The following is a 27,621-nucleotide window of genomic DNA, read 5'->3' as shown; positions in this document are numbered from 1 at the left end:
CTGCTTTTAGGGCTCACAGGCAGTATACTCCAAAAAAAGACCTGATCCCGCTGCAGACAAAAACTACTGCTGAGCGCTGGTGTATCTGCGCAAGCACAAGGCAGGAAGTCATGTGTAGGCAAGCCAATTTGGCATTTAGTATGATGGACATAAATAATAACAACTTCCTCTCATATAAGTGGGCCTGTACTACTCATATGTTGTGAGCCATTTTACAGACAAGTTTTCATTTAATTCTTAAAATAACCCACGTGAGGAGACTGAAGAGAGGGCTCAGAGATTAAGAGCCCTTCCGTCAGGTAGTTCACAACCCCTTGGAACTTCGCTCCAAGGGGATTGACCCAACCCTCTGGCCTCAGCAGGCACCTTGCACTCAAATCACATGCACACACCCCCACACAGATCCGCCTGCATATGCATAATTAAAAATAATAAAAACAAATCTTTAAGTGAGCTAAGCATGTATGTACCCATTTCACAGATGAAGAAAGAGGCTCAGGGAATCGCACAGCTCATGAGTGGCAAAGCCCTAGCCCTGAGATCCTAATACCCTCTCTGAGGTGCTATTGGGAACTCAGAAACTGCTTCCCTCAGGCTGGAGATGAGGAGGAGACAGAAATCCGTGTATGGCATGACCCATAAAGATGAGACATAAAGGACTTCCTGACGATGAGGGCTGTTTGGCTGTCCTCAGGGTAATTCGAACTGTGAGAGCTTCTCCTCTCAGAGCCTTAGAGTCCAAGATGAATAGATATCGGGTGATCTGTGGGAAGAAGACAGTCCGTTCCCGGCGTGGGGCTGGCCTGCTTAAACTGACAGCCTCGTGCCCATATAAACCGTTAGATAACAGGAAAAGATAGCGTGGGGCGTGTGCTCACTCAGAGCTGGAAGAAAGTGAACGCTGCAGACAGGCAGAAGCTACTGCGATTCAAAGCAAGGGCTTTGTGGTCAGGCAGCCTTGCTTGAGCCGATGATGGCTTCACTACCTGTATGGCCTTCGGTATTATTACCTCTCTAAATCCCAGCTTGTTAGTCAATCAAAAGAGGCTGAGAATAGAATGTACTTGGGAGGGTTGTCCTGAAATTAAATAAGATGGTGTGTATAAAGTCTGAGGCACAGAACCCAGACTTGATACTACAATGAAGCCAGGTTGATAACATATGCCCATAATCTTAATACTCACGGGAGGCTGAAGCGGGAAGCTCAAGAGTTTAGAGTTAGCCTGGGCTACATAGTGAGACCTTGTCTCGAAAGCGAAGCAAAGCAAAGATCCCTACAGTGACTGGCAGCTGTATAAGAATTACTACAGTAGTCCAGAGGCCGAGGGGAACGGGACATAGCTACAGATGAGTAGGTGACTCAGAAAGTCTGCTGGGAAACCTGGGTTTTTTCCCAATTGTGAACGCCTGTTACAGTCACCAGAAACACTATGGGCATGGCCATGGCTCATGGCAGAGGTTGCAAGTTCCCTATCGTTTTAAAAGACAGATCAGTTTTGATTTCTAACTGAAACAGGACTCTTCGTAGGGAAGCCGTGGGGATACAGAAAAGGTCTTCCACACCTGTGTCTCCAAACCGCAGGGTCGGCACAGAGATATAGATCCTTTGCCCACTTCTTGGTTCTTGTTGGGGACTAGGGGGAGGGTCTAGGGCCTGGGAACGCTGCCAAGGACAGACCCAGTGATGGATGGGACAGGACCCGAAACAGGGGAAGTTAGGAAATGTGGGTGAGGCCCCTGATGACTGTAGAACTGACTCATGGTAGCAGGCCTAGCTTGAAGGCTTCCTTGAGATGGAGCATCCTGCCAGGCAAGAGGCCAGCCTTGAGACCCCAGGCAACTATGGCTTCAGTGCTGCCAGCCCAGCTCACCCAAGGAAACAGTCCAGCTATTGTCTGGCAGTCTGCCCCAACTGCCCAGGGTGAAGAAGTCCTCCAGAGAGGTGGTTCCCCAAGAAAGATGCCATTCATTCTGTATCCTCCACGTTCAACCCCCTGTCAAGTACCAAGTGTCTGTATTGTGATACAGAGGATGTTAGAGTTACCAGTGCTAACTCCCTGTCCATTCCCCAAAAGGTCTGAAGCCATGGGTTTAAGATCCAGGAAGCTGTGTTTTAGCAAACATCAAAGTGATATTGGAGGTTTGGAAAATTTGTGTGAGATGAACTCTTAAGTCCCATGGAGTCTTGTTATGTGTGCCAAAGGAAGGGCTCATGCTGATAACGGTGGAGATCCCCTAGGAAGGAAAGAAGCTGCGGAGCAAGCCGGGAGGGCGGTTTCACCCATTAGGACCCCAGAGACAACTTCTGGAACAATCAGAAGTGGCAACAGACAGGAGGAACAAAAGGTTCTGAACATCCCCAGAGGACCTTATCTCTACGGCCTCTTCAACACTCTCCAGGGGTTCACCAGGGGACACTTAGAATCAAAGAATCTTTAAAGTACACTTGCATGTCACCAAGCGGGCAGAAATCCTACACCCCCGGTCTTCAGTCAGTTTGTTGGAGTATCTGGCATGGCAGGGCTGTCTTTTTATGGCCCTTGACCGTGAAGCACGACTGTCCCAATCTGGTGTCCCCAGTGGCCTGGAATCTAGCGTTTTCCTGGCTGGGCTCAGTGTATTACCGGAAAGAGCAGGGGCCCTGGGAGGTGGGCTGGACTGGAGAAGGCCAACTCAACACAGAAGAGGGAAACTGCATAACGGCCCACAAAGTGCTCCTTGAAAATCGCATCCAGATTGTCGGTCTCACTCACCAAAACAGCTCACACCTGATGGTTGCACAGATGGCTTTCAACCCCCAACTCTACTCCCCGACTAGGAAAAGACGGAGTGCGAGGTGAGGCCTGATTTTTTTTTCCCAGCCGCATTTGAGAAATTCGCTGTGTCAGAGAAACTAAAAGACTAAGCAAACCCCCTGAAAATCCAAGCCCGATTATTTCATCCACGTGGCACCAGAACAAGCCAGAGGGGTGTGGGGGGCGGGTGGAAGAGTCACCCGCCCCGCCCTTTATGGGGGAAGAAGGGATTTGCCCCGAGCGCAAACTCCGGACAAGGCCTGGCCGGTGACGGGGCGCGGCGGGAGGGAGGGACCCAGAGAAAGCCAGCGTTGGCCACAAAGCGGCTGAGCCGCGGTCCCCAATCCCCGCCCCTCTTTGGGCCACAGCGGTCCCTTTAAGGGCCAAGAGGTGCGCGGTCTCTTTAAGGCAGGTCCTGGTGGTTTCTGTTTTCTGAAGGAAGTGACGGGGGGTGGGATTGAATGAAAAGTGCAGAACGGAGTCGAGAGCTCAGGAGTCCGGGCGGCTAGGGCCGCGGCGACTGGGGGACACGCACGGGGGACACTGTCCAGGACTCGGGGTGCGTGGCTGATTGCGGCCCACGTGAGTCCGCAGCACGTCGTGGAGACCTCGGGGCTGAGTCTCCCCACCTGAGGAGGCGACTGGCGGCAATCCCTGAACCGGACCCCTAACTTCGGGCAAACTTTGTAGGAGCGTCTCCCCTCCCCCACGCGGCGTGCCGGGGGCCCCGGGGATGCGGCCCCCTGGCCGCCGCGACGTCCCCTCGGCGCGCCCCGCGCTGCCGCTGCTGCTGCTACTACTGTCGCCGCTACTGCTTGGGGCGCCGCGCGGCGTGAACGCGGGGAGCGTGCCGGCGGAGCTGCGGGTCCGTGTGAGGCTGCCCGACGGCCAGGTGACTGAGGAGAGCCTGCAAGCGGACAGCGACGCCGACAGCATCAGCCTCGAGCTGCGCAAACCCGACGGCACTCTCATCTCCTTCACTGCGGATTTCAAGAAGGTGAGGCACCCTCCCTGGTCCTGTCCCACCCCGCAGTCCCCGGGAGGGGGTTGCTTTCGAGCTTAGCCGTCGAAAGTCGCAGGCACCCTCAAACCTGCAGAAGAGAAAGGCAGCGCGGGAAGAGGGACGTAATTTGCCCAAGGTCACACCAGGCTCCTCTCTGTAACTCTGCAGCACCCAGATCGGTGCTTTATTCCCATCAATGAACTCCGTACTAACACCTCCAGCCTTCTGTTACTAGGCTCTGATCAGCCAAGGCCCCTCTCACGCACTTAGCAGCCCCTGTCCCTGCTTCCTTCTCGGCACTCCCAGCTGACACTCCGACAAAGTGCGCGTTAACAAAGCTTCCCTCTGGCAACAGTTTCTGTGACTAAAGGGAGAAATCCACAGGTGGCATCGGGGACCTTGGTCTTCCCTGTTGCTGTGAGTGTGGTATGAAGTCAGGTCCCTTTCCTCTTCTGTACTTGGCAAGGAAGTGGTTTCAAGACCTCCAACCCTGGAGCACCATTCCGGGATCATTTCCCTGCAGAGCTGTCCTTCTGCCTCTGGTCCCTCCCAAGCCAAGGAGCTGCTCTCTCCTCCGGGACCTGAAGGGCTGGAAAGCTTGGAACAAGAGGACCTAGGAAAAGTTGGGGGAGGGGAAGGGAGGCCCTCTTCACTTGGAAAAGGTTGTCAGTGTCTCGCCCAAGCCTGACCGGGTAGTGAAGTCTACAATTTTGCTCTCTTTATATTCTCTCTCTCTCTCTCTCTCTCTCTCTCTCTCTCTCTCTCTCTCTCTCTCTCTCTTTCTCTCTCTTTCTCTCTCCCTCCCTCCCACCCTCCCTCCTTCCCCCTCCCCCTCCCCTTCCCGTGTGTGCTGTGTGTGTCATGGGGGGGGGGTGTGTGTGCAGTAGTGTGGAAGGAACCAGCTGAGGGAAAGAAGAGGTGCTAGGATTATCAGGAACTAGAAGTCAGGGGTGCTGGGTGACAGACAGTGACCCAACAACAAGAAACATCTTGAAGAAAAGAAGATGGATAAGGTTTTGGTGAAGGGGAATGTTCTCACTCCTGTCACCCCAGTGCTCAGGATCCTAAGATAGGAACACAAATTAAAGTCTAGCCGGGATATATACAGAATGAGACCCTATCTTATGGGGCGTGGGGGGGGAATCTTCTAATCATCTTTCAGCTTTCCTCCCTAAAAGGAGGCACTGTGCCCCACTATTTTGGGGGAAGAGGCCCCCCTCTTGCTTCTGTGAAAGGAATTATTTGGAGAGCTTGGGAGGAGGGGGCAGAGTACAGGTAGCCAGCTAGAGACCCCATGAGATTGTCATAGGTAGCAGAGCTGCAGAGGAGATCTAGCCTTGGGTGGAGTAGGGGCAAGGCTGGACTGGTGATCTAGCCCAGGCCCAGGAAGTCATCTTGACAGAGGACTTAACAGAATGGTAGCCCATGCTTGCCGCACAGACCCAAGCTAGGATCTTAGATGCTAGCGGGGGCAGCCAAGCCAGTGTGTGGAGGAAGTGGAGCTGATAGCCTAGGTAGCCGCCTGAACATTTTATCTCCGGTGTTCTGGGCTTGGAAGACGCAAATGGAGTCTGAATCAATCACAAGTGGGGATCTAATCTCCGCCCTAAACCCTCTGACCTAAAAGCCAGCCAGAGAACGTGCTGTTAGTGTCCCACCCTCCTGCCCGTGGGCCCTGTGTGGTGACCACCCTGGAGCCTTATAGATTTAGCCACCTCTAGGCAAGACTTCTGATAACCCAGCAGGGTGGGGTGCTAAAGGCAAGGAGTGGAGTGGAGCTTTTCTAGCCTAAGGCTACAGAAGGCTACATTAGGCTGTTATTGCTCCACCCGGAAAGGAGACCAGGAAAGAAAGCGGAGAAGCACAGGAGGCTGTGACAGGGGTGATAGAGGCCTGCGGTGAGGGCTGGACTGAGCTTGGGGCAGGGGACATCTGACTGCTCAGTTGAAGGGAACATTCAGAGTGGATGGCATGTTGATCGCCAAAGTGGCTCAAACTTTCCCCTAGTTTTCAAAAGTCTGCTTTTCAGGTTAGCCGCTGACCCAGAGCTGGCATTTCACACCTGCTCCTGGCATCTCCAGTTTCGTGGGGGTGGGGAGCCAGCTGTCAGAGGACTTGTCAGCCTCGTCTTTGGCTCAGGACACGGTGGAGTACTCAGGGACTAGGGAGGACAATGTTTAGTCTACTCCAGCGTGTTGCCTCTACTGGCCAGAGCGACTCTGTGCCTGGTCCTTCCCCCACAGGTTGCCTGTTGCTCGCTTCTTAAGGTTTCTTGCCTCAAAGCCTTTGTTAGATTTTCACTGGAAAGCTCTGCCTAGATGTAATGTTTTTCTCTTGTAGAAAACGGCCCAGCTCTAGTTTTGTGTGCCATGCCCATTAGGGGCTGCTTTAGGGGGGGAAATCATCCTGAAGTCTTTTAGGAATAGTGATGTTGTCATCTGATCACCATTGGGAGAGACAGTACGGAGTGAATGAGGCAAGTCTGCTTTGCCACTGGCGAGCTGGTCTACCTCGGTCCAGCTGCTTGATCTCTCTGGGCCTTCCTTTCTTCATCTGTAAACTATGTTAACACTGGTGCCTGTCCTGAGGTCAGGAGCAGAGCTGAACATGGTGTGCCCACTCTGTCTCTAATGCTGTGTCAGAGGCTCAGGAAATGAAGAACCGTTAGCTCCGAAGCTGCCTCGCTCCACGGTTCAGCCAGCTTCTTCCCTCTTCAGCTTGGGTTAAAGAGGTTAAAGGGTAGGCAATAGATCACAGAGAAAATCAACATTGAGCCCGGAGAAGACTAGAGTTCCACTTTGTTCCTGTTTTCTTTTTGTCTCAGAGACAAGGTCTCCAAATACAGTCTAGACTGACCTTGGCCTTGAACTTCCTTGTGGTCCAGGATAGTCTGAAACCTTTTTTTTTTTAAATCTTTTAATTTTGAGAAAGAGTCTTACTATGCAGTATGACAACTTTTCTTGGGGAAATGCTATTCATAGATCTACTTACCCCAGTCAGGGAATCATGACAGACCAAAGTATAAAATGACCAAAGCCCAGCTTGGTGAACCAGTGAATTTTATTGGGGTTACTTACAGGAATATGGGTGAGGAGTTGCTTACAGGAGCAGAAATGACTCAAAGACAGTTGCATCACCAAGCGCCCCACCCCCCAGCCTGGATGACCACTCAGAAAGCTGAACCTGGAGCACAAGGCACAGCCTACAAGTAGGTTGTTCAGAGGGTCGGAGAGTGTCCTTCTCAGGTGCCTCGGTTGGTCTAAGCCTCTTCCATGCACTTCGGCTGGCTTTTGCTTCTTCCAGGCAGCTGGTCTGGTCTCAGCTTCCTTGAAACTTTTTATTTTACTCTGGCAAGGAAGGGGGGGGGGGTCTAGTGTATCTGGTCAGTTTCAGGGACTTCCTAAAGCTGCTTTGAGTTGCTTAACTTCCTGCTTCAGGAGCTTCTCCTCAGGATGGGCTGTTTCAATCTCTGAGGAAACTGTTAGCACAAGTCTAGCCCGGAGCTCTTGATCCTCTTGCCCCACTCACAGTCTTAAGAAATAGGGTTCTAGGTATGAGCCTCCACTAACTACCAGCTTCTTCTGGAAGCTACTGGATCAGTGGCCAGCCAGCCAGTGCCTGCTTCCCCCTCCCCCACCACACAACAGTCAACCATGATCTAAGCAAACTCAGGTCTTTGTGCCACCCCTGTGCAGGAGGGGACCCAGTCTTTGCATCCTTTCTTCCCAGTCCTGCTGTCCTTCCCAGGTAGACATCCAACACCTACTGACTGTTCCTTGCCTTGCCTGCACCTTGGCCCCGAAGCTGGTCAAGCAGGCAGTCATCCATACGCTAGGGGACACTAGAGCCCAGACTCTGCTAGCAGATCCCCTGAGCAGCATGGACTGTTGCATGGCTGGCTATTCCGTGTCACTGGGAGCCCTTCCTCAGGCTGATGCGTACCAGGCTGACTGAGCTGGAGTTCTGAAAGAATGCCAGTAGGATATGGTTCAGTGGCTTCGAAGAGTCCCCTGGGAAGTTTGCAGGCTCCTCACACCTAGGCGGAACCCCATCCCACTAAAACAGAGTATCTGAACAGGAGGGTCAGTCACGGGGTTCTTTAAGTTGAATGCCAGTCTGGACTATGAAAGATCCTGTTGAAGTGGTGCGGGGGGGGGGGGGTTAGTGGGTATGGATGGGGCTCAATTGATAGTGTTTGTGTACTGTGCAAGAAGTCCTGGGTTTGATCCTTAACACCACATAAATTGAGCATGGTTGTGCAGAGCTGTAATCCTGGCACTTGGGAAGTAGAGGCAGAATGATAAGTAGTTCAAGGTCACCCTCAGCTACTTAGTGAATTCAGGATCAGCCTGGGCTACGTGAGACCTCATTTCAAAACCAAGTAGTATGAATCTGCTATTCTCCCTTTGCTGACTCTAGTTTGTTTTGGTGCTGGGAATTGAACCCAGGGCCGCATGCACGCTGAGCCTTACACCCTACATCTCCCAGGCCCCAATGTGCTGTAAGCAGCGTTTATACTTTGGGCCTAAATTTATATGCCCTCCACATAGGAACTCCTCCTCCTGATATACACGGTGAGCAACACTCTTTATCATCCAAACCCTGCATATATAATCTGAACTGTGTGTATATAGCCACTGAGCACAGTAATAGCAGGCGCGCTACCATCTCTCTCTGGCTGCTTATCTGACAGCCCTCTTTGTTCCCTCCCCCATGCTATCTCTGTCCAAGCTCTCTGTCCCCCTGTCTGAATGTCCAAAAGCAGGGGAAGGAATGAGTCACGTCGCAAGCAGCCTGCTTTGGGGCTGGCCACAAAGGGTAGGTGAGGCTGCAAGCTATGACAAAAGTCCTGTGTGCTTACATCAGGGTGGTGGGGAAGAGGAGGAGGAGAAGGACTCCCACTCCAAAAGTGGAGAAGAAAGGGATTGTGGGGATTCACGGGCTGAAACTGGGAAGAGTTTCAGTATCAAGAGTCACATAGTGCCATGGCTTAGCCCAGGGTTACTCGAAAAGGCCAACAACCCAGGGAGATTAGAAATTTGCTTCCTGTCCTGGGTGCCAATGGGTAAGTGGAAGCCAGAGGAAAGAACCATCCAGGAAGCATCAGATTGCCTGGTCCCAGATCAAGGGTGGGGTTCCTGTGGGATGTTGTCAGTGAGGACTTTACATGGGCACTGTCCCAGGAGGATGTCCTATCACATCAGTGTAGGACAAGAAGAGAAGGTCTTAAGGTCCTAAATCCTACCCTGTGTTGGGCTCTCTATGGTTTGGTATGGAAGACGTGATGGATTAGAAAACTTGGGCAGCAGAGGATAGAAAAAAAAGTACTTTGTGTTTGGGTTTGTGTGCGGAGTTTGGATGTATGCATGTGTACATGTTCATGTAGGTACAGATGCATGTTAGAAGCCAGAGGTTGGCATCAAGGGTCTTCCTCAATCACTTCCCACCTTGTATTTTTGAGTCAGGGTCTCTCACTAAATCTGGAGCTCACAGATTCAGCAGGAGTAGCTGAACTGATCTTGGCCAGTGAGCTCTAGGGAGTCTCTTGCTTCTCTTCCTGCCTAACGCTAATATCATAGGTGTGTGCAATCATGCCCTGCTCCTAACATGGGTACTGGGAATCTGAACTCAGTCCCTGATGCTTGCACAGCAGGCAGTTTCCTAACTGAAACCATCTCTGTACCCCGGATGTGCTTTCTGAGGAAGAACTCTGGAGCACAGAGCATTTTCTCAAGAGTTTACAGGAACTAAAGGGTGTGTGGGACTCTTGGGTCCAATTCTAATCCTTCCTCCATATCTGCTTAACTCCTCCTTGGGTCAGAGTACAAAGTCTTGCCTGTGATCAAGTGCACTCCCTGGCATCTCCCCCCGCCCCCTGACAGAGAAGCTATGTCCAGATGGAGTCCTAACCTGACTCTTGTTGAAATCCACCACCTGGAGTCAATAGTGTAGCTTGCCGCAGAAGGAAAAGGGGGGTTGTAGTAGGCTTTCTCTTTGAGCTGCCAACCAGCTCCCAAATATACAGACACAGAAACTTATTGTTGATTATGAGTGCTTAGCCTTAGGTTAGGCTTGTTTCTAGCTAGCGCTTTTTTCTTTTCTTTTTTAATAAATCTTTTTTTAAAGATTTATTTATCTATTATATGTGTGTACAGTGTTCTACCTGCATGCATGCCTGCAGTTCAGAAGAGAATGCCAGATCTCTTTACAGATGGTTGTGAGCCATCATGTGATTGCTGGGAATTAAACTCAGGATCTCTGGAAGAACAGTCAGTGCTCTTAACTGCTGAGCCATCTCTCCAGCCCCTCTTTTTTTTCTTTTTAACTTAAACTAACTCATTTCTGTTCATCTGTGTGCTGAGCTCAGGCTAGTTTACTGCATCCATATACTGTTCAGCATGCTTTCCTGCTTCCTCTGTGTCTGTCTGTCTGGCCCCCAGCTTGCTGGCCTGCCTTTTCTCTCAGCCCATCAGCCCCACCTATCCCTCCTCTGCCTAGCTATGGGCTGTTCTGCTTTTTATTAGACCGATCGTGTGCCTTAGGCAGGCAACAACACATCTTGACGTAGCTAAACAAATGCAGCATAAATCAAAGCAACACACCTTTACACGAATTAACAAATGCAGCATGAAGAAAAGCAACCCATCTTTACATAGTTAAACAATTCTTCTGCAACACAAACAGATGTAACCCATCTTTACATAGTTAAACAATTCTTCTGCAACACAGACAGATGTAACCCATCTTTTCTTAGTTGAATAAATATTCTGTTCCACAACAGGGCATGGGTGGAATTTGTTGTTGGACTCCAGACTGTAGAGGAGTAGCGGGTAAGCTCACACAGACACCTACCCCACAGGCAGGCAGGCAGGCAGGCAGGCAGGCAGGCAGGCAGGCAGGCAGGCAGGCGGATGACCCAGCCTGGAGATGCAGACAGGGTATGTGGCATCCTGTATGGAACAGTTACTCTGATCACGCATGTGGTCTTAATTGTCCACACTGCCGCATCATGAGGCACATTTGCCTGCTCTCTTCAGAGGCACACACTCAGCTTGGAGGGGACATTGGTGACAAGCTCAGTCAGACAGCTGGTAGTGACTCAGGGTTAGCTCCCAGGGATCCTTGTACCACATTCTGACTGACTGGGCTCCTCTGGCACTCTGCGTGGGCTCCTTCGAGAAGGACGGAATACACTGGAGAGGCAGGAGGAGTGTGGAAGAACCCAGTGCACAGAAATCCACAAACACTTCTTTATATGCAGCTGGTGTGGGCCCTGTTCCCCAAACTCATAATTCCCAGGGAATCCACGGTTGATTTCTCAGCAGTGCCCTGGGTGGTTCTGGGGGGTAAAAGGCCAGGTCCCTGCATTTTTCTTCCCTTTGCTGGCTGTGTGATGCAACAGGTCATTTAGCCTCTGTGAGCCGGGGCTCCATGTCCGTGACTCTCCTGGGCAGAGTGACTGAGGGAACTCTACAGAACAAGGGACCTATGAAAAATGTATGTCGTCCCAATACAGGGAGCCAAGCAGGCCCCTCTACTGCATCTCTCCATCCCCACGTGTAATTCCAACTTTTTTTTTCTGCACTAGGGACCAATTCATCACTAGGAACTTGTGTCCTTTAAATTGGCCAGTGTTTACTTACCTGTCAGTGGGGATTCCGATGAAGGACAGGGAGTGAGGGAGGCTGGAATCTAAGTGAGGAGGAAGTGTGGTGCCCCATGTCAGGGGCTCTGAGTCAGCTAGACAGTGGGGAGCAGTTGATCCACATAAAGCCTCACATTGTTCCCCTGGGGCAGTCAGGATGTCGGTGACCTTTGGGATTTGGCTGACAGAGCGTGAGGGGCTCTTGGGAAGGCTGGGAACGGGCAGTGAGGGGCATGGGTCCTGGGTAGTAGTTGTACTAACCCCATAACAAGAAGCCTCTGTCCAGGTCTGTGTGTACAGTGAGGGTGCCTACGTCTCCTGTACCATCCCTACCCCTCATCCGGTCCTCCTCCTGGGAAGGAGCCTAGACAGAGCTACAGAGGGGCTCCTGAGTCTGCCCTCCCAAGCCCAGTCTAGTGAATCTGGCCCCTGTCTGGTCATGAAGCAGTTCCAGCCAGGAGCTGAGGGATAAATATTTAGATTGGCTCAGCCAGGGCCCCAGAGTCACGAGCTCTGATGATGAGGGGATGGGGATGGCAGAGCACACTCCCCAACTGGCCAGTAGCAAGGGGAGTGGGGCTAGAAGGGGTGGGGGTAAGTATTGCTTTGTGCAGGCCCTGGAGCAGTGGCCAGTGCCGTCTGGCCTGGGCTGTCTCTGTCACACAGACACAGAGTTCTGCTCCCTGAGCTCCTGTAGGTTTCAGCTGCTCTGTAGCATAGTGGAAAGTGTGATGAGGAGGGGTGTCCTGGAGCGTTGGGAGCTGGAGTCTGGGAGCCTGAAGGGAGTGAGGGGAGCCAAGGTGATGTGGTACATGGCTCACAGCACCTGTGTGAGCAGAGTGGTTGGGCTGTGGGTGAGATAATGTGTGAGCCAGAGTCTGCTGAGGGTGTGTGTGTGTGTGTGTGTGTGTGTGTGTGTGTGTGAGCCAGAGCCTGCTGAGGGTGTGTGTGTGTGTGTGTGTGTGTGTGTGTGTGTGTGTGTGTGTGTGATGGGAGCCAGAGCCTGCTGAGGGTGTGTGTGTGTGTGAGTGATGGGAGCCATTATGTGAGAAAAGAACAACAGATCTGTGTGAAAGATGGCAGCCTGTAGCCCAGGGGTAGGGAAAGCCAGTATAAACTTGGCTGTGTCAGCTGGGCTAGATTGACTGAGGGTAAAGTAATATCCCAATAACAGTGGCCCAAGCCCTGTGATGCCCTCTTCTCTAAGTCTCACAGGCAGCCATGGAGGGCCAGGCTGCTCCTGTCTTGGCCCATCACAAGCCCAGGCCTCCCTCCCCCTGCAGGAAGCACTCTCTGGGCCTCTCTGGGGAAGCGGCCTGAAGGGCCCACACAGGGTGTCTCCTGTCACGGGTGTTTTTCCAGCACAGCTGTCTGCCGTCATTTCCCTGTTTCCATGGAACCCCATCAAGGCTGAGCCAAAAGTAGCCCCCTCTCTCTGGGAAACACGGTGGGTCTCAGAAAGATGGTCGGGGGAGGACGCAGAGGAATCCCCTCAGGGTGAAGCAGAACACTGCACTAAGAGTAGGGAAGTCTGGGTTTCTGGTGCTGGCCCTACAGCTGTGTGACTAGTGAAGTCCCTTCCCCTCATGATCCTATGAAGTGGCCTTTTAGAATGCAAAACAGTGGTAGCCATTGACTGTCCACTTGCTGGAGTGTGTGTCCTTCCACCTCCATAGGTAAGGCCAAGAAGATACTGAACCCATTCGCCCAGCTAGTGAACGCGGAGCTTCTGCCCTGTGCCAGGCTTCAGCAACTTGTCTTTGACCCCAGAGCCAGACCACAGAGGACCTGGATGAATCATTCCCCAAGCAGAAGTAATACAAGGACTGTGAGTGGCTTTAGAGTTAGTGTATACCCTCCGGGGCACAGCCTCACACTGAGTCAAAGCCAGATGTGAACCACACTGGCCCCAGGCTCAGAAACCACAGTGACATCCAGGGACCTGCAGAGTTAAGCCCAGGCTCTTTAGCCAGTTCCTAGACCCCAGATCCTGCCACTCTTGCTGATTGCCTCTTGAGTCACCTCCCACCCTCCCCTTCTCCCCCTCTCCTTCCCACCTGGCCCTCCGCTGGTCTCAGGACCCCCTCATACCCTTGCTGTTTTGTCTGCCTGGTCAGGCATTTCTTACGCATCCACTGTGTCCTAGCAGGCAGGAGTGCACTGAGAAGGAGGTGTGCCCCTGGCCTGGAGCAATGAATCTAGGAGAGAATTTAAATGAGGTGGGCTGGGCACTGGGAAGGTGGCTCTAAGGACTGGAGATCCTGACCTTGAACCATGCCTGAGCAGCTGGTGTGTGGGAGCTGAGACAGATCCCTTCTGTCCACCTTCCTCAGGTGTGGGACATCCCCTCTGAGTAACAGACTCACAGAAAGGTCCAGGAAATGACCCAACACTGCTCATGCTAGGCACTGCATTTCAATATAGAAGCAACCCGAGAGGTACTGTGGGCAGGAGCCTGGGGTGGCAGCCTCTAGGGTACACTTTATAGTGCAGACAGTGACGACATTAAATGCTTGAGGCCAGCAAAGTGGAGGGGTGATTGGATGTCCTACCTCACTCTTGGCTGGAAAGTATACATCCTTTCCGTCTCAAGAGCCATCCTCAGCCTAGGGAGCCTTCCTGTCCTCCCTCCACCCCAGCCCTGCCCTCACAAGGATAGCTACTCCCTTATCCATCTGTTGTCTCCATAGTAATGAGCATAGACTTCAACTCTAGGCCTTATACCCGCTCTGAAGGTGTAAGTGTGTATAAAGTGTGACTTCAGTGTGTGAAGTCAGCCTTCCTCTCCTCACAAGTCCTATAACGACAGGGCCCTTAGACTCGGCTCTTCCTCTGCCTTTCAGAAACCTGTGAAAGTCCTGCCTAGGGGAAGACTAGCCCTTGTTCTGCTACTTATTTCCTGCACGCAAGCCTCACAGGGGTCCCGGACCTGCCTGGGCCTCCAGTCCATCAACAGAGCAATCTTTACCACTTCTCAGGGCTGGAGTAGATGATGTCTGGGACGAGGGATTGCAGAATCAGGGGAGAAACCCAGAGTTCCACCCACGTCCTGAGCTTTTTCACCTTTCCATTGCTCCCAGCAGTCCCTCAAGGCAGTACTCTTGCTGGGCCTATTTTGCAAGTGTGGAAACTAAGACTCAGAGAATTTTACACTGATTTCCCCCCAATTACATAGCCAGTAGCAGCAAGGCCAGGGACCAAAGCAGGGAGCCCTGGCTCTCAGCATTCCATTTTAGCTGCGATATGTTGTCTCATCCACAGACAGAACTTCAACCCTGCCTGGCTTCTTCTTGCTGTATGCCACAGTACTTCCTTATGGGCTGAAGGTTCCTGGGAGAAAGGACATTACGGAGCCCTCCAAGTTTGGGAGGCCCAGATGCTAAATCTCTATCCCCTGCCAAAGGCTCTTACCCTGTTGTGCTGTCTGCCTTGAGCATTTGACAACGTCTAGGTGGATCATCCCAGGGGACTCTAGGCAAGGAGAGAGGCTGGGAGCCGGTTTCCATCTGGCTTGGGCTTAACACCTGTCCGGATGCTCCCAATGCATCTGCCCCGCAGAGGAGCTCCATCACACTGTCCTTCTGTCTGCTCTGGAGCCTTGCTAGGGGGTCAGGATGTGATGCCCACCCCCTCCCTGGGACCAGCAGAGGACATGTGGCTAGGGGGGTGGGGTGGGGAGAAAGGATCAAGAAGACCAGAGAACCTGGATAGAAAGAGTTTTTCACAGTGCAGCTAGATGGGGTAGGCGATGTTCCTGCCTCGTGCTTTATTTGCGTCAGGCTGTTTGTTAGGCACACACAGTGAGAGCAGAACTGCCATATTCTTGGGCATTCAACCAAGGATTTAGCGATAGTGGCCAAATGAATATGATGGGAAATGACCCCGGCTCTAGTCCTGTCTGCCGCTCTACTGTCTCTATGGGCCTGGGCCTCACTTCGTTCATTCTTCCCTCCCTCCTTCCTTCCCTGATTCCGCTTTTCCTTCATTTTCTTTTGAAACAAAATCTCTCTATGTAGCCCAGGTTGCCTTCAAACTGGCAATCCTCCTGCCTCCACCTCCCAAGTACTAGGAATACACTACACCTGTTCAGCCTATTTCTTTAGTTTAACATCAGGGAAATTAGACTAGTTGATTCAGGAAGCAACTGTGTTTTCTGGGGAAAAGGCTCAACTTTGGGACAGCATGGGCAGCTTTGGAACAGCCTGGACCACCTGGGTTAAAATCCCAGGGGCATTGCCCCTAAATCCATGACCTTGAGCAGGTTACCCAATCCAGGCTCCGTCACAGTTGAGCCCTGCCGCCTGTCGATGCGACTTCAGATAAGATGTTGCAATCCATTTGACACACAGTTTCTCTTTCCCAGTTATCAACATCAGTGAAACTTTGCCCTCCACAGTTAACAGAGGACTTCCTCTACCTCGGCCAGAAGCCCTCCCTTCTGCACCCAGGCAGCTTCCCATGTTGGTAGCATCTGGTGCTTGTCATTGCTGTTGGTTTCTAATTCTGAAACAGGGAAGGAACTCAAACAGGTTTCGTGTGTGTGTGTGTGTGTGTGTGTGTGTGTGTGTGTGTGTGTGTGTGTGTGTGGTGTCTCAAGCAGTGTGCATACAGCAGCTATGTATTCATGAATGCACAGGTACACACGTGTGCACCTACATGTGAACATGTATGCATATCCATGTGTGTGGATGAAGCCAGTGGTCGACCTCAGGTGTCATTACTCATTTTTTATTTTCTGAGCTAGTCCCTCATTGGGACCTGAAGTTCATGGATTAGACTAGCATGGCTAGCCAGAAAGCTCCAGGGATCCTCTGGCCTCTGTCTTCAGTGCTGGTATTACAAGCACATACCAGCAAACCCTCTTTCTCTATAGGTGCTGGTAATTGGACTCAGGTCCTCGTGCTTGTATGACAAGCACTTCATCCACTGAGCCATCTTAACAGCTCCTCAAGCAGAGCTCTTCCGGTCTCAGGTCTGGCTCTAAATGTTCGGTGCCTTCCACTGCTTATGGTGGGCAGGTGGCTGGCTGCTCACTGAGCCCCGCAGCGGCCCTGAAGCCACCTGGTAGTTCATGCATGTGGCGTAGAGAAGAAGGCATTATCCAGATAGCCTTCCCACAAGGGGCAGAGCTAAAAATACCAGCAAGGTGGACTTTGGATCCTTCATGAGACACCTCCCAGGTACTGCCTGACTCAGACTCTCGGAGAGAGAGAGATCTTGTGTGGATTCCCACCTGACAGGAACTGTGCCCGGGATGGGATCTGCCACCAGCAGATCAGCCCCAGTGTCCCCTCAGCCGACCTGAGTGGATGGAAGATCAGATGGCCCAGGCTGGCAGGATAAGGAGATGCCAGCATGGTGACCCAAGAAGGGATTTCCTGTCTAGAGGAAGTGGGAGTGAAGCCAAGCTGACTCACCTTCCTTCCAAGGCGCTGGGTGAGAAGGGGCCTCGTGGAACCTTTCTCCCCAGCGGAGACTCCATTTCTCTCTTTTAGGAAATCGCTCTCCCCATTCCCATCCCCAGCATTTATAATAAAGTCATTACTAAAGTCATTTCTAGTAACAGTGCAAGAGATTCCTTGTAGAGTTACAGGGTCGGTGAAAGCCACAAGGCTTTAGAAGATGCTTAGCACAGTGTGGTGGCACACGCCTCTAATCCCAGCACTCGGGAGGCAGAAGCAGATGAATCTCTTAAGTTCGAGGCCAGCCTGGTCTACAAAACGAGTTCCAGGACAGCCAGGGCTACATAGAAAACCCTGTCTCAAACCAAACAAAGATGATGGGCACTTGTCCCAGATCATCGGTGACATTTGCTGGTCGCTACAATGATGGCAGTAACCTCTGCTTACAGTGCTCAGGGCTCTTTCCTTCCATATCACAAGCGCCACACTAACCTGTCAGGTACACAAGCTGTCCCCTGTCACAGTGAGGCCTGGAAAAGCCTGGGGCAGCTAATGGTGGAACCCTCTACCCCTCCCTGCCTATATCTAGAATCCCAGGGAACACTCTGAGCCTGTTCTCCGAACACTTGGACCCTGGCAGTTGTACATCAAGCCCTCAATGAAGGGGCCTTCCTGGTGGGGCAGGCCAGGTGTAAGTGTTGAGCAATGAAAAGCCTAGGGACGCATCTCCCGGTGTCCAGGAAGAGCCATTGGCATAGGGACCAGGAAGGTTCCCAGCCATGGTGGCTGAGGCCAGGGTGCCCCTGTGGCAGGAGGGCTCTTCACAGATTGAGACCTCTGCTGACTTCCTTCTCCCCAGGGAGGAGCAGAGTTAGGAAAGTCATAGATGAGAAAGGCAAGGTGCTTGGGGTTGGGGGGCAGGGTGTGGAGGATGGAGCAGAAGGTTCTAGCTATAACCAGACTACACATGGTGCCTGAGGCTCTGCTCACTCTTCCTGCTCCAGCCTCCCTCATGCATGCAGTGATTCAGAACAGGAAGGAGCTGTTGGCCCATTGGTCATGCCATGAGTACCCCCCGTGGGGAAAGGGGAAGTGGAGAGGGAAAGAAAAGGTAACCTTTCCAGCCTTCGAAGGCTGCCACAGCTGCAGCCGGCTGCTTCTGCCTCCTGATCCCGGATGGAGTTAGAGGGCCAGGGGCTAGGCTGACTGCAGAATACCCAGGGATGTTCTGAGTACCAGAAAGCTCTGGAATGGGTGCTTGTAAAAAACGTAGCCACTCCCCCATGGTGTTCTGCCCGGTGGTCTGAGGAACCCTGATTAAGGACACTGGGGTCTCCACCATGGGGAGACAATCTGTATCAAAAATAGGTGCTGTCTTTTTTTTTAGATGAAGGTCTGTCTGGTCAAAGGGTTCTTTTGAAAATCTTTTCAGTGGTTCACTTATCAATTTTCCAGAAAGCTGTGGAATCATTTGAGGTGTGATCTTTGAAGTCACGGGTATAAATGGAAAAGATAAGCCGTTTCCTAGGGCAGGAGAAGGCGTTGTCTTTGGGGAAGGCACTGGGGCAGTGTCCAGGCCTGTCCTCTCCAGGGCTGGTCTGGGGTTCCTCCCTCCAGCTGGTCTCCATCGTTTCTCTCTTCCTCTTCAGGATGTGAAGATCTTCCGAGCCCTGATCTTGGGGGAGCTGGAGAAGGGGCAGAATCAGTTCCAGGCACTCTGCTTTGTCACCCGGCTGCAGCACAATGAGATTATCCCCAGTGAGGCTATGGCCAAGCTCCGGCAGGTGAGCACCCACCCCAGGTTTGTCTGGTCAGGCCCTGACCCAGAGTTTCCACCCTTGAGGTCACCCTGTCCTTATTCAAACTCAGACTCCGACCCTGCTCTTCCTCCCCACACTCTCTCAACACCCCAGTCATTGAGAGTCCCAGTCCCCTGGTTTTGCTCCAGGCCAGACTGACTACAGAACCCCAGATCCCTAACCTGTATCCAGCTCCAACTCTCAGGTCACCCCAAGCTGCTGGCCCAGGCCCTACCTCTTTTTGGGTGGAAATAGAGGCGTGGATTCTGAAGATGTATTGAACATCACCTCTCCCCGTGTCCCTCATTAGCAAGGGATACTGGACAAATGACCTTGTCTGTAGAGCCTTCGTCTCCTTGTTGAGGAGCAGTTAAAATCAGAACTCAACCATGAAAGTGTGTCAGAAAGGCCACTTGCAGCCTTTCAACTCACTGACCACTGGATCCCTCCCTGGAGTTCCAGATTTCCATAGCCCGTCTGGGCTGCCTCGTGGCGTCTTCCCCTCCAGGGCTTTCCCTTTGCCTGCTCTTCTTGGAAAGATGTAGTCCCTTGGATTCAGCAAGCATATGTCCACACTGACATGTACCCCGGAACAGCTTGCCTAGCCTTCCTACCCTTAGCCTGTCTCCCAGCTGCACCTTGAACTTACCAGCAAGCTCTAGAAGTTAGTTCTTTATACAGCCCACTTCGAGTAGAAGCCAGAAATGCCTTAACTGCCCCTGGAGCATCGGTTTCTCGGGTTGGGGCTCGGTGCCCCTCCACTGCTTTGGCTCCATGGGCCTGGGATCAAGGAGGGCATGGCAGGCGATATTCTCCTCTTGCATCTACAGAAAAACCCCCGTGCGGTGCGGCAGGCTGAAGAAGTGCGGAGTCTGGAGCAGCTACACATGGATGTCGCTGTGAACTTCAGCCAGGCGGGCCTGCTGAGTCCCCATCTCCGCAATGTGTGTGCCGAGGCCGCTGAGGCCATCTACACACGCCAGGATGATGTCCGCTTCTGGACGGAGCAGCGAGGTCAGCTGGGGGCTGCCCTCGGTGGGAAGAGGGAGAAGCAGGTTGGCTGAGTGACTCTTTGTTGTGTTTGGGAGCGAGTTCCTGAGGCCCCCCAGGGATGGACCACACAGACAGGCCCAGTGTGGCTGCAGCTGGTGGCGGGTAGATCTGTTTGGCAGCAGTTAAATGTGAGTGTGAAGTCATGAGTGACAGGCATTCTGGGAGGAGGGCGAAGCCCCCAGGGTAGGCTGGGATAGGGCACGAAGGCTTCTGGAGGAGGTGGTGACTACGTGGCTGGAATGTGGAGACTCACAGGAGACAGCCTGCCAGGTCTGGGAAAGGAGACTTTGCCACATTCTTGTCACTACCCATAGTGAAGACACAGATGTTCCTGCTGTCATGTCCGCTGGCACCTCTCACAGGAAGCATCTCACCGTCCCTGGTGCCAGCATCGCTCCCAGAGCCCTCAGGGTCTCCTCCCAGCTCCGCAGGGCTCCTCTGCCACTCCGCTGGCCCTTCCCCAGGTCCCTTTGCTAGGACTGTCGAGTCCTGTGTGTAGAAAGGACAGGGAGATTCAAGATGCTTGCTCCTGGGCCTTCTGCCCAGCCAGCTGCACATAGAGAAGCCTGCCCCTCCCAAGGCAGGGCTGAACTTTGTGGCCGTGTCCATAATACCAGACCACACCCCAAATGAAGGGACGGGCCTGACCCCAGCGCTAGTTCCTTCCCATAATCGCCAAGCAGAGTCCTGGTCGGGTGGGTTCCTGTCACTCCTCCTGCAGGCTCTTCTTGTATCTGTCCCCATCCCTGCCGTGCCCACTCAGGTGATGTCCTTCAGGTAGTTTTATCAAAAGCATTGGTGGCTGCTTGACCCAGTGTAGTCTGTGAAATCAGACAGGCCTGCTTCAGGTCCTGACCCCCAACCCCCACCCCCTTCATTGTATGACTCCAGCCATGTCAGTGAACTTCTCTGGACCGACTTTGAATCCCCAGCACATAGTTGAGACTCCGTGGAGGAGGATGGCTATGATTTGGTGTAACCCATTAGCCTTGCCTCAGGCCTGGGTCTCAGCCCTGTGTCCGTCTGCAGGGCAGCCTTGAAAGGGGGGAGACAGGAGAGAAAGCTGTGCTGGGCTATAGATGTTTCTACCTTCTTCCTGCTTGCCTCTTCCCCCAGGTGTGGACGGTTCAATGTTCGAGGCCCTCCCCAAGGAGCAGACGGAGTTGCCCCGCTGTGGGCAAGTGAGGGACAGAGGAAAGCCCTGTGCCTGCCGCTACAGTCTGAGCCTGGCCTGGTACCCTTGCATGCTCAAATATTGCCACAGCCGTGACCGGCCAGCACCCTACAAGTGCGGCATCAGAAGCTGCAGGAAGAACTACAGTTTTGACTTCTATGTACCCCAGAGGCAGTTGTGCCTCTGGGATGAGGACCCCTAACTGGGGAGCTTGACCCAAGGAGAGCTGCTTGGGTCCACAAGTTCTTCACTGGCCACCAGAGGATGTGGCAACCCTATCTAGGGCCTTAGGTCCCTTCCTGTGCCTCAGACGCTGAAGCCACGGCCTCATTTGCCTGACTGTGAAAGGGTGTCGCCCAGCAGGGACAACCTTGGGCAGCCCTGATGCCTACCTGTGCCCATCTGGGGGACAGAGAGGGATAAACCATTCTGCAGACTGGTGCCCTCCCCTCTACATGTCCCCTGAAATGTCCCACATACATGCAATCAAAATGCACAGGTCCAGGTTTCTTGTGTGGAACTTGTTCCGGGGGTGTATGTGCCGACATCATGCCTACCCCACCAACAAAGGGACCTTTGACCAGAGAGGAACTTCTGGGGACTCATGTCCCAACTCCCGTGTCTGAAGTGCTTTCTCTCTGCCTTGGAGGCACCGGGGAGCAGGCGACTGCTGCCCCAGAGATCACCACATGTGCCTTTCCTGGGACCAAACTTGGCTGCTTCAGCAAGCAAGCACCAATTCTTCCTCCCGTTGGACTGAAGTACTTCGGCAAGGTTCTAGGGCAGGAAGAGAGCATGAAGTACAAGGAAAACTTGAATTCCAGATTTTTAATGCAAAATATTTATCGTTTGTACCAGAAATAAAAGTTTTTAAAAAGTTTTCACTCACCTAATGGTGCCGGCCTAGGCGTTCTGAGAGAACTTTTTGCCCAATGCTGCCACCTAGTGTCAGAAATGCGTCTCTGCCCAATGAGTGCCGGTCTGGGCAAAGCAACTTCTAAAGCTCCTGCTATGTTGTCTGGGAGCGGTTCTGTGTTTAAGGTGATGAAACAAGGGGACCGGGAAGACGCAGTAGTTAAGAGCACTTGCTGCTCTTCCAGAGGACCCAAGTTCAGTTCCTAGCGCCCACGTCGAGGGTGGGGAGGCTCACAGACACCTGTAACTTCAGCATAATGGGGCTCTGCCACTCCTTTATGGCCTCCAAGCGCTCACACATAAACATAAAAGGGTTAGAGCAGTGGTTCTCAGCCTTCCTAATGTTGCACAATTCCTCATGTTGTGGTGACCCCCCCTCGCCACAAAATTATTTTCATTGCTCCTACTTGGCTGTAATTTTGCTACTCTTATGAATTGTAATATAAATATCTGTGTTTTCCGATGGTCTTAGGTGACACCCCCCCACACACAGACCCACGTGTTGAGAACCGCTGGGCTACAGGATGGCTCAGTGATGAAGAGCACTGGCTGCTGGTCCAGAGAACCCATGTGCCATTCTCAGGACCCACATGGCAAGTTGGTTGCCCCCTTCTGGTCTCTAAGGATACTGCATGCATTTGATACTCAGACATACCTGCAGGCAAAACACCAATGCAAATAAAAATAAGATTAAGATATACATATATATATATTATATACACATATGTATTATATGTGTATAATTTATGATGAGATAAGGGCTGAAGGTGTAGCTCAGTTACAGACCTTTCCTCAGCATGGACAAAACCCTGGGCTCAATGTCCTGTATAACATAAAAAAAAACAAAAAAAAAAAAACAACAACAAAAAAAAACAGTGAGTAATGGCCGCAGCAAAGGCAGAAACGCAGGGCTGATGTTAGAACCAGACATCCAGCATCCACATCTGGGCCCTCGCCAAAAGTCATGGTGCTCACCTGTAGTGCCAGCACGGTGGACACAGAGGGTCTTTGCAAATTAAAGTCCAGCCTGTGCTGCATAGCGAATTGCAGGCCAGAGGCTGCTGTGCTAACTCTGAAGAATCTTGAGAAGAGGTGGGTGTGAGCCGAGGCTCCAGGACAGTGACAGTTTGGCAAGGTGAAGGCAGCAGGGGTTTGTGAGTAACAAAGTCTCTGGTTCCACAGTGGATCCAGCTCCTCAGGAGAGGAGACAGATGCAAACCCTCCTTCAGAGGCCTTGGGGAAGGAAGCAGAGGGCAGGCAAGCAGTCCATCTATCCAGTGCCTCCAGAACATGCTTGCTGGCCAGAGCGTCTGCTGAGAGCCAGGTCAAGTGCAGCGTCTGTGGGAGACAGCCTTCTCAGGTAACAGCCTGCATTCTAAGCCCATCGCTAAGGGCCCTCTGCAACCTTGCCAGTAGACAAGGAATGAGGCACATTGCCCTTTTCTCTTTCTCCGTCTTGCCTACTGGAGCTCAGTCATGGTTCCCAGTCTTTGCTCTGGGTGGAGGAAGGGCTTCTTGAAGGTTTACCCTTCCCTGGTGGACTCCCTTACTTCTTCCACTCTTCCTACAGACTTCCAAAAGTTCAGGAGTAGCACATTTAAACAATGAATGCCTTGCCAAACATGGTGACCCAGCACCAAGGATACTGCAAGCTTGAGGCCAGCCTAGGCTACATAGCAAGCTCTGTTCTGGGCTAGGGCTACGGAATGAGACCTTGTCTCAAAAACAAGGCTTCAAACCAGGTGTGATGCCTTATGCCTATAATCTTAGCATTTAGGAAGCCATTAAGAGTTTGAGGCCAGGGCTGGAGAGATGGCTCAGTGGTTAAGAGCATTGCCTGCTTTCCCAAAGGTTCTGAGTTCAATTCCTGGCAACCACATGGTGGCTCACAATCATCTGTAATGAGGTCTGGTGCCCTCTTCTGGCCGTCAGGCATACAGACAGAATATTGTATACATAATAAATAAATATTTAAAAAAAAAAAAGAGTTCGAGGCCAGCCTGAGCTGCAAAACAAGTTTAAGGCCAGCCAATGTGTATTACTTGAGGCCTGGAGAGGTGGCTCAGCAGTGAAAAGCACTTCTGCTCTCCCAGAGGGCTAGAGTTCGATTCTCAGCACCTGTGTAGGGAGGCTCACAACTCCAGCTCCAGAGGATACAGTGTCCTCTTCTGGCCTCCGAGGACTCAGACCCACAGCACACAAAGACATAATATAAATAAAAATAAAAATCAACCTTTAAAAAACAACAAGCAGCCAGGAGGTGGTGGTGTAGGCTTTTTAGTCCCAGCACTCAGGAGGCAGAGGCAGGTGAATCTCTGAGTTCAAGGCCAGCCTGGTCTCCAGAGTGAGTTCCAGAGTAGCCAGGACTATTGGACGAAAAAATCTCTGTCTTAAAAAAACAAAAACAAACAAAAAACATAACCAGTGCTATGTAGAGAAACCCTATCTTGAAAAACCAAAAAACAAAACAAAACCCACAACCCAACAAACAAAACAAAAAAGACATCAAGAATGTTTTAAACTAGGGTTTTAAGAGAGACATAGTGGCACATGTCTATAATCCCAGTACTTGGGAGGCAGAATGTTCCGATTAGGTGTGGTAGCACACACCTATGATCTCAGCACTCAGGAGTTATGCCAGGAGGACTGCGGGGAGCTCAAGTCAGCCTAGGCTGCAAATCAAATACCAGGCCAGCCACAGCAAGACTGTCTGAAAAATAAACAATAAGTAAAATGAATGTCAAGACCTAGAGTGTTTTTCTCAACTTCCTGTCTGGGGACCTCTGAGCTTGCCTATCCCCTGCATTAATGGACCTCTGAACACTTTCTCTCTGGGCATCTTTGACTAGGGCCCCTTGCTGGGCATCAGGGATGGGGGTGAAAAATGTAAGTTTGCCTGAGTCTTTGGGGTTGGTCTTACATTCAGTAAACTAGAACCAGTTACTGTGATATCCCAGGGTCTGAGTAACAGATGTCCTCCCAACCTCATCCCCACCCCTGTCTTGGCATCCCAGATGCCACCACAGTAGTTAGTGCTTTGCCTGGACAAATGGTACCAAGTCATCACCATTAATGGGCTGTTTGGAGCTATGGGTGGTCAGCCACGGGAGGCACAGGGAGAAAAGGCTTTGCTTACTGTCTGTCTTAGTCACTGTTCTATTGCTGTGAAGAGACACCATGACCAGGGCAGCACTTAGAAAACATTTAACTGGGACTTGCTACAGTTTTAGAAACTTAGTCCATGATCACCATGGAGGGAAGCAGACAGGCTTGGTGGAATAGGAGCTGAAGGCTTTACATCATGATCCATGGTCAGCAGGAAGAGAGAGAGACATTGGGCCTGGAGTGAGGTTTTGAAACCTCAGATCCCACCCCTATCGACACATCTCCTCCAACAAAGCCACACCTCCTAGTCCCGCCCAACAGTCAACCAAATGGGAACCAAGAATCAAATATGTGAGCCTCTGGGGTGTCGTTTTTATTCAAACCATCATGCTGCCCTGGGAAGTTCTGTGACAGCCCCTGGAAGAGGTGATTTCATCCACAGCCATTCCTCTGTGACACTTCAGTGTTTATAAAGAACCTTTCTAGAAAGGTGTGGGGACTCATGCCTGTGGTCACAGCACTCAGAGACCTGAGTCTCAAGAACTGAGAGCTTGAGGCTAGCCTGGGCTACCTAGCAAGATATTGTTTGATAAAACAAAACAACAGAAGTGTCTCTGTGTCCGCTATTCCACTGGATGCTTGTAGGATCAGGGAGCATTTTATAGAGGAGTAACTCACATATAGAATTGAGTGGCTTGCCCAAGGTCAGTGACTAGCTAGCACAAAGCTGAGTCAGGCATGGCATCACACCTGTAATCCTAGCCCTTGTAAAGTGGAGGCAGGGGGATAGGATGCTCAACACTAACTTTTTGCCAACAAAACAAGAAAGAAACGACACAAAAAGAACTAGAATGTGGTGTAGGAGGTCCTTCTGTCTTTGTGTTGCTCTCATTGTTTAATAAAGAAACTGCTTTGGGCCTGTTGATAGAGCAGAATTTAAGTAGGCAGGGAAGACAGAACTGAATGCTGGGAGAAGGAAAGAGTCAGAGAGAGATGCCATGGATCTGCAGGAGACAAGATGCTGGGAATTTTACCTAGTAAGCAACTGCCACGTGGCAATACACAGATTAATAGAAATGGGTTAAATTAAGATGTTAGAATTAGCCAATAAGGGCTAGAGAGATGGCTCAGCGGTTAAGAGCATTGCCTGCTCTTCCAAAGGTCATGAGTTCAATTCCCAGCAACCACATGGTGGCTCACAACTGTCTGTAATGAGGTTTGGTGCCCTCTTCTGGCCTGCAGACACACACACAGACAGAATATTGTATACATAATAAATAAATAAATAAATAAATAAATAAATAAATAAGAAAGAATTAGCCAATAAGAAACTAGAGGTAAAGGGTGAAGCGGTGATTTAATTAATACAGTTTCTGTGTGATTATTTCGGGGCTAAGCTAGCCAGGCAGCCTGGACGAACAAGCAGGCCCTCCTTGCAACAAGAATGGGTATGGTGGTTTGAATGGGAATGGCCCCCATACATATATTTGAATGCTTGGTCAAGGAGTGGTATTACTTGAGAGGGATTAGGAGGTGTGGCCTTGCCGTAGCAGATGCAGCTTGTTGGAAGAAGTGTGTAACTGGGGGTGGGCTTTGGGGTTTCAAAAGCCCAAGCCAGTCTTGGTTTCTCTCACTTCCTGCTGCCTGTGGATCAGGATATAGAACTCTCAGCTACTTCTCCACTAGGTCTATTTGCATAGACACATGCCTACCATGATGACAGTGGGCTAAACCTTTGAAACTGTAAGTCAACCTCAATTAAGTGCTTTTTTTTTTTTATAAGAGTTGCCATGGTCACGGTGTCTCTTCACAGCAATAGAATGCTGTCTAAGACAACAAGGTTTATCTGACTGACCAACTAGAGCCTTCAAGAACATAGCTCCTGGGGCTGGAGAAATGTGGCTCAGTGGTTAAGAGCACTGGCTGCTCTTCCAGAGGAGCGGAGTTCAACTCCCAGCATCCACATGGCAGCTCACAACTGTCTGTAACACAAGTTCTAGTAGATCTGACTCCCTCACACAGACATACATGCGGGGCAAATACTAACACACATTAAAAATTAAAAATGAATTTAAAAAAATAAAATTACTTTAAAAAAAGAACTTGGTTCACATACAAAAGAGGGCCCAGGTTTGGGCGGGGGGGTCTAAAGTGTAGGAGCAGCGCCCTCTGGTGGTAGCCACTGGACAAAAGAGGAAGAGGCGCACAAGGGACACAAGATACACAGTGAAGCTGAGATCAGAGTTGGCAGAACAGGATCCTGACTGGTCCCCTTTTTATGAAGTGAGAAGGCTCCAAGGAGAGCAGAAGTCTGAACTGCTGGGTACCTCTGCCTCAGAGGGAAAAGCTCACACCAGCCACACCCTTCCCCCTGCAGCATCAAAAGCCTCAGAACCTTCTTGCAGGTTTTCCAGGCTTCCTTTCCACAGCCCCGGAAGATCTGAAGTAGAGGAATTAGGGGCCCCACAGTTGAGGGCTCTCTGCTTCAGAGTCTTCATAGGACCTGGGTCTGTAGGTAGAAATGTCTCGAATAAAGTAGGCAAGGGTCCCTTTAAGAACCAAAGCTTTACTGGGCAGTGGTGGCGCAAGCCTTTGATACCAGCACTAGGGAGGCAGAGGCAGGCAGAGCTCTGTGAGTTGGAGGCCAGTCTGGTCTACAAAGCTAGTTCCAAAGACAGGCTCCAAAGCTATAGAGAAACCCTATCTTGAAAAACCAAAGCAAACCAAAAA

At 51.4% G+C, this 27,621-nt stretch overlaps 1 protein-coding gene across 1 annotated transcript; it reads left to right on the top strand.

The window, feature by feature from the left end:
• Positions 1-3,218: 3,218 nt before the first annotated feature.
• Oaf (out at first homolog) lies at positions 3,219-21,747 on the top strand. The gene is made up of 4 exons (XM_005347153.3): positions 3,219-3,792; positions 18,495-18,629; positions 19,475-19,658; positions 20,814-21,747. The coding sequence occupies exons 1-4, from the start codon at positions 3,529-3,531 to the stop codon at positions 21,071-21,073; spliced, it is 843 nt and encodes a 280-aa protein (XP_005347210.1). The 5' UTR covers positions 3,219-3,528; the 3' UTR covers positions 21,074-21,747.
• The last annotated feature ends 5,874 nt before the right edge of the window (positions 21,748-27,621 follow it).

This window comes from Microtus ochrogaster, chromosome 5 (assembly GCF_000317375.1).
Source record: "Microtus ochrogaster isolate Prairie Vole_2 chromosome 5, MicOch1.0, whole genome shotgun sequence".
Classification (NCBI taxonomy): Eukaryota; Metazoa; Chordata; class Mammalia; order Rodentia; family Cricetidae; genus Microtus; species Microtus ochrogaster.
This window is presented reverse-complemented; position numbering and strand designations above follow the sequence as displayed.